Below are 7,036 nucleotides of genomic sequence, written 5' to 3' on the forward strand. Positions count from 1 at the left end.
GTTCTTGGATCAATACAAATTGTTACAAGACTTTTACAAGTAAAAATCATATTTTTTTTTTATTCCGAAATATAAGTTATACATCGAATTTCAGCTATAGAATATTTATGAAGTGGATTCATCGGATTCTAAAATAATTTAATACAAAACATGGGTTCTTGAATCTTAAGATAGAATAACCTTAAATGATTGGTCAATTGGATTCTCTAAATCAGATAGAGAATAATCAAACCAAAGATTTGATCTTCACAATCTTATATAGCCTTAAATTATTAATTAATTTGGATATATGGGATTGATCGATTTTATTTTTACTCATATTATATGTAATGGTTATTTAAAATTATAAACTAATGTAGATCTTCTTTTAAAAAATTGTTTTAACGGATCAAATTTTAATATATATATATATATATATATATATAATCAAGCTAAAATTCTTTAAATTAAAATATTGTATTTGTATTATTTATTTATCTTTTATCATCTTGTCTGTATTAATTAACATATATATATATATATATATATTATTAGAGATTTGTTTCGATTATATTATAAATGTTATAATTGACTAATTTGTTAAGATGTCATTTTTGGTCCTTTTTTTACATCTAGCTTATCGTTTAGTTTTTGTCAAACGTAATTTGTTAATCAACTAGTTTACCAAACATAGCCTTATTCAATTCAGATTCCAAAACTACGTAATGTCAACCAAACATGCACATTCCAATTCCACCGTATTCCAATCTGGAAATCAAAACACCCCCTAAATTTGAATTTGATTCAATATCTCAAGTAATCTTCTCGATTCATACTCAACTTTGGATCAAGGAAGATTCAGAGTTCGGTTCAAGAAAAATCCATAAAACCTACTCTCGTTCATTCAATTACAACCATTGAATTCTGTTTTCCTTTTAATCATGTTTTTATTACTACCCAGATGGTCATACCCACAAACTCGTATTAGCACCTGTTCATTTCAGCATTTCCAACAATTTTTACTCATATTTTTAATAAAACAACATCAAATGGTGAAATTGTTGTGGATGTCCGCATTTTCCTTCTTTTATTATCACCATGGATAAATACATAAGAGTTTCAAGGCTACTCTCATATATTATTTTCATATATAAAAAATCAGATTGTAATTTTTTTTATTAACCTGGATATCCAACCCGTTATGCGAGCCGACTAATCCCAGGACGACCACTTGCTTTGCAGATAGCCCAGAGTCACCGCATTTGAACATCCGTGGCCACAAGGGGATTTTTATTCCTCCTTGGATTTGAATCTAAGACCTCCTGGTACTTTTGACCTTTGGAACCAAGCTTAAACCAATCAGACACGTGGTTAATCAAATTGTAATTAAATTCATAAGACAGCGAACAGATCGACGGTTAAGGTATAATACATGTCCGGAGGTGCAAGGTGCATAATTATATAAGCTAGTTAGAACTTGAGAGTTGCAGGATGTCACAATACGGCAAGGTGGGGGTTAATACAGGTTCCAAGGGGCATAGCCTTCTAAAAAAAAGTCACCAAGGGGGCGGATGGTGATATGAGGTTCAAGACGGTATATACAAGCAAAATAAACAAACAAAATAATGAAGAACCCAAGATTTTGGATCAAATAAAAGAAAACCAGAGACAAATACCTTTTATTATGCATAACAATAAGAACCTAACAGTCTATGAATCAAAATTCAATGTCTTGTGCTTGTAGTTTCCAACATTTTGGATCCAATTCAGCCTCAAACACTTTATCTCTCCATTGAAAAACGCAACCACGAGCTTCTACATGCTCGATCACCAATCTTGGCACCAAACTTCTAAATGACGATTGTAGCTTCACTTTCGTCAGCCCTCCACATCCCAACAGCGCAACTGCAAGTCCGCTTCCACTCAAACCCTCCATGTGAAGGATCGTCAAGCTTTGCAAACACCCCACTCTAGCAAGGCATAACACTCCAACATCCGTCACTGAACTATACGACAAATTTATCTGAAAAACAATTCATTTTCGTTAGAAACCCAAAATGCAACTCATTCCCTTCTTTGCTTCTTATAAGCCCAATTAATAACTTTTGATTCAATTTATTGGTATCCCACGACTTTTGAACTAAGGAACTCACAAATCTACTTTCCTATCCATGTGGGATGGTTTGTTAAAATTCTTTTATACCTGTCTGAGATTTTGTGAAGAATGAGCAAGTGGGATTAATGCAGAGTCGTCTACATTGAAGCATTTCTTGATGTCTAGCTTCGTGAGTTGCTTGCATCTAATGGCAATGGCTTTTAGTCCTACAGACGTAATAAGAGGGCATCCTCGGCTTTCAAGGGTATTTAGCTTTGAACAGTTTGACAACGAGATCAAGGAGCTATCGGTGATGTTTCCACAGTAAGAAATGTTGATCATTTCAAGGGAAGGGCAACCATGAGCAACTGCAGAAATGCCCGCATCTTTAATTCCAACTGATCTAAACAACAGAAACACATTCGCAAGTTAATAATAAATAATTATAATGATAATAATAAAAAACCATCAACAGCAAATTTTCCATTTGCGAACCTGTATAAATCGAGCTCTATAAGTTTCGGGCATCCATTTCCAATAAAAATAAGCCCCTCATCGCTTATATTCAGGCATATCCCAAGCTTCAAGACAGAGAGTTGGGAACATCTTGAGATTGATTTTAGGCCTGCACAAACAGGGTAACATCATTCACCATTGCCATTTCATGAAAATTGCAACATTTCCAGTTTTACCCATTGTTACCGTTGAGAAAGTTGATACAAGATTATCCTATTTTGTCATTATCGAAGAATAATTAAAATACTTCCTTAAATGCTAAATGCATCAACATACAACAAAGTTCGCTTATTTCCCATCTAGTATAATAATTGAAGTATTTTTCTCAATCAATGTAGCAAGTGTTCAATTCTTTCTATTTCATACCCATTTGGACCGGTAACCCCTAGATCTTAAAACTACTACAGAAGCGGATGCAACGTTGTCAAGTTACACTAATGGGTATGAAATAGGAAACTGAACGTTTGTTACACTAACCGAGAAAAAAACTTGTTGCACTAAATGGGAACCAAGACAAATTTCACCATAGTTTGATGCATTTTGCCACCTTCCTAGAACTAGCCATAAAATCAAATGTTGCAATTTACAAGGGGTCACAGGGCACAAAATGTACTATTTTAACAGTTCTGAGAAGAAAGTGCCTACCTTCATCATCGACATCATTATCAGTAAGGTCAAGCTCCTCAAGAAAACGACAATGTTGCCCTATCAAAACAAAAGCTCCTGAAGGAACAAGGGTACACGACTCCATCTTGAGAGAAACGAGGGACCCACATGATTTTGTGAGATGGGCAATCGAAGCTTGAGTTATCTTTCTACAACATGTGATGTCTAGCCTTTTCAATTCTGTTTGTTTCATCACAACAGATGAAAGACCATCATCTGTCACACCCGAGCACTTACTTAAGCTTAGTTCCTTGAGCGAAACACACGAGTTTCCAATGCCCTTGAGTCCAGAACATGTAACATGGCAACCATCTAACCGGATCGATTGCAATTGGGAAAGCTTTTGCAGACTTTCAGAAACAGCAAGAGTTACCTGAACCACCCCATGTGTTAACAGGGGTTATTTAGCTGAATGACCTTAGAACCGAATTTAAGAATCTAATCCTCTAGTGTATTTCTAAGTTTTTGATGAAAATAGCCAGGAGCAGGTCAGGTAAAAAAAAACTAGAAGGTCATGCTCTTAATTGAAAATTCATTTAAGGTCGTTCATCCAACGGACCCTGTGTTAGAGCTTGCTTTGTTGAAGTTTTCTTAAAGTTGCACCTTTATACAAAAGTTCATCGCCATACTCCTTCCATCCAAAAAGAATGCAATGTTTGACTTCAGATATAGTTCAATAGAACGGTTAATATCAGTCAAAAGTCCAAAATACCAAAAAAAAAGGGGGAAATCTAGTGGAGCAAAACCAATGTTCTCAACATTCTGTTGCATTTATTTTGGATAATTATGTCTGTTATATTCAAAGAAAGAAGAAAAATCCCATCTTTTCAACTTCTTGAAAAGTTGGCTTTCCAAATCGCTACTATGTTTAGAGCTTTTCAAGTCCGTAACAAGATGGACGAGCATCTGCCATTAAGATTATCTCCATTACAGAAAGAGTTGCCACTTTGACTTCCTGGTCAAAGTATCAATCTTTCAGATTAAACCCCCAAAACTTTTGATTCATTGAATATTACTTAGGTGATCAGCTAAAAGAAGTAAAAACAAAATGCTTGTTTTCACGAGCAGTGGGCATATAACAAGAAGAAATGAGTATGGGACTTACCGTTGGCCCGTATGCTAAGCTAAGATTCTGAAGACAAGTGGTGCTGCTGGTTAGTGAAGACAATCCCACATGAGAAACATTCTCACAATACGACATATTCAACGTCTGTATAAAGTAGGAATTTCTTAGTTCCTTGAAAGACTTGGTACAAAAGAAAAGTAAATTTTCTTCTGTGTTTAAGAATGGATACCTTCAGTGACTTCCACCCTTGTTTGAGGGACACAAGACTTTCATCACCAATCCCACAACATCCTTCTAAAACCAAAACTTTAAGATATTGCAACTTCAATAGCAAAGGCAAGCATTTCTCCGTGATCTGTAAAAGATTAATATGAACAAGAAAGAATGAGAATTCAAGATTGTATCAAATAACCAAACAAAACAATCACAAGTTGTCAATTTCCACTTTGTGGGTCCCATCTCATTTTTTTCCGTCAAAAACCTCAAACCGCATAAAACGTGAAGGATTTTCATTCAAGCCCCGTACTTTTATGAACTAAATGTAAACATATGCAACATCTCTGTATAAACGTTCAAAATTCGATAATATGCAATAGACAACAATAGTGACACCAGCGAAATGACCAACAAAAATACGATGAAATGGAACAAAATTTAGCATGCACTTGAAGCAGCATCCATGTCATCTAATTTACGATTGTTTGTCATGGCATTTTAACGAAAAATCACCACATTTAATATGGTTTATTTATTCAAACCAAAACAAAATCTTTGAAGGTTTTAACATGCTAATAATTATGAGATTTCCCTGCAAATAGAAGAATTACTATTCCCTCTATCACCAAAGATGTCCATATTTGACGTTAGAACTTCAAACCTAACTTTTTTTATTTCAAAGTTTTTACATTTTCTTAGGTTGTTTAATCAGCAAAATGTTTCTATTCATAGTTTACAATATTTCCTTCCCAAAGATTAAGAATTATGTGTCACTTTGAAAGTAAAATTACAAGTCATTTGACTCCAAAAACCACAAGCTAAGAAACCAATTGGCAAGACCATACAAACCCTGCAAGCAACTAAAAATAGAAAGGAACATACTTTCAAATACTCGATGAAATGCACAGATGGAAGAGAGTTAACAAACCCATCAAATAAACAACAAACACATATAATCAAACAAGTGACAGGACAACAAGATTAGAAATCAAGCATCAACCAAAATGATTACCAAAAATACAAAAAAGAGGGAGTATACCAGCAAGTGAGAAAGATCCAAGCTTCTAATCTGCTTGCACTTAACAGCAATCAAAGCCACCCCTAAATCACTAACACCTAAACACCATTTCAAATTCAAAACCCTCAATTTTAAACACCCAACTGCAATACACGCAATTCCAATATCAGTCAAAGACTTGCACCTAGTTAAACACAACCTCTCCAAACTCCGACAACTCGCAATAGCCGCGGCTGCAGTGTCATTCAAATGCACAGCATTTGAGAGATCAATATCCACCAAATTAACACAGTTGGAAACCAAACATGACAAACCCACATGGGTAAAGAAATTAGACCTAGAAAGATTGATGGATTTCAAGGCTTTTCCGCAAGAATTCGATATGTATGATAAACTACTATCCGGGATTCGAGGGCAGAGGGAAAGATCGAGGTGGGTTACAAATGGGTATCGATTTAACAGCTTTTTTAATTGATCATGATGATGATCATTGGTAGTACGAGGAAAGGGCTTTAAGGTTTTGCGATGACGAGATTCAATTGAATAGAATGATTTGGAAACCAAAGAGAATGATTTTCGATCAAATGGGTTTGTTTGGAGGCAATCTAAGATTAAGAAAACGATTTCTTCTGAAAGAAAATCAAAAGGGTTGATCTGGGTTTCAGCATCTTCCTGGATACATTTTTGCTTCTTCATTTTACCTCTTGAAAAACAAAATTATGTAAACTAATAAAGAAATGAGATTCGATTTTTGTTCAAAGCATATAATAATTAGATTAGAAAGAAATTGGTTGATGGATTTAAAGAAGGTGGAGATGGTTTTTGAAGTAACCGTTTAACAGGAAAAAGGCTGGTTTGGTTATTGGGGCAGTTGATAACTGGAGTGAAGGTAGAAGATGAAGGAATGGGGGCACAGGGATAATGACGACATTGCCCTTTCCGCCTTCCCTCGATGAAAGAAATTGATTGGATAATTTTGTGCCTGTGAAGACAGTAATACCCCTAAGCCAATTTTCGTTGGAAGACATGTACGTATGCAAAATAAAAACCAAAACGAAAATTTATTTTAATGATTTAAATTTTATGTCAAGAAAATTTAAGATATCAATAAAAAAATATAGTAGGTGGCAGTTGGTTTATGTAACGGAATCCATTGAAATTAAAATTTGTTAAAATGTTTGCTTTGTATAATGTTTTTTAATGTAATGGAATTTGTCAAACAAATCTGACTTTGAAGAAATTGGAATACAGTATTGTCAGGTTTGACCTCTTGTTTGATTGGTAGAATTAAAATATGTCTGTTTGGTTCACATAATGTAGCTTTAGAATTTGAATATAATTTTAGTGAATGACCAAAATATCCTCTTTTGGAATGGAACCTGTTTCAAGTTATTATAGTTATCGACCAAACATAAATTGATTCAAACAGGACACAAAACAAATATCCAATATATAGAAACATAAATCGAACAAACAGGTT

The 7,036-nt window shown here is 34.4% G+C and overlaps 1 protein-coding gene across 1 annotated transcript; it reads right to left on the reverse strand.

Moving 5' to 3' along the window:
• Nucleotides 1–1,626: 1,626 nt before the first annotated feature.
• On the reverse strand, nucleotides 1,627–6,403 carry LOC112507849 (F-box/LRR-repeat protein 3). Its single transcript, XM_025112578.1, has 7 exons — nucleotides 5,578–6,403; nucleotides 4,552–4,677; nucleotides 4,362–4,466; nucleotides 3,236–3,629; nucleotides 2,570–2,699; nucleotides 2,183–2,477; nucleotides 1,627–2,002 (listed from the first exon to the last, which is right to left on the reverse strand). Exons 1-7 carry the CDS (start codon nucleotides 6,250–6,252, stop codon nucleotides 1,697–1,699), a joined length of 2,031 nt encoding a protein of 676 aa, XP_024968346.1. The 5' UTR covers nucleotides 6,253–6,403; the 3' UTR covers nucleotides 1,627–1,696.
• Nucleotides 6,404–7,036: the final 633 nt, after the last annotated feature.

This window comes from Cynara cardunculus, assembly GCF_001531365.2.
Source record: "Cynara cardunculus var. scolymus isolate 2C chromosome LG 2, CcrdV1, whole genome shotgun sequence".
Lineage (NCBI taxonomy): Eukaryota > Viridiplantae > Streptophyta > Magnoliopsida > Asterales > Asteraceae > Cynara > Cynara cardunculus.

What these genes read in the sequence shown, in the direction of transcription:
- LOC112507849 (XM_025112578.1), bottom strand. Translation starts at nt 6,252, where the DNA reads ATGAAGAAGCAAAAATGTATCCAGGAAGATGCTGAAACCCAGATCAAC. An exon ending in TGGATCTTTCTCACTTGCTG is followed by an intron (nt 4,678 to 5,577) that starts GTATACTCCCTC and finishes AATCTTTTACAG; the next exon opens with ATCACGGAGAAATGCTTGCC. An exon ending in TAATGATGTCGATGATGAAG is followed by an intron (nt 2,700 to 3,235) that starts GTAGGCACTTTC and finishes CTGTTTGTGCAG; the next exon opens with GCCTAAAATCAATCTCAAGA.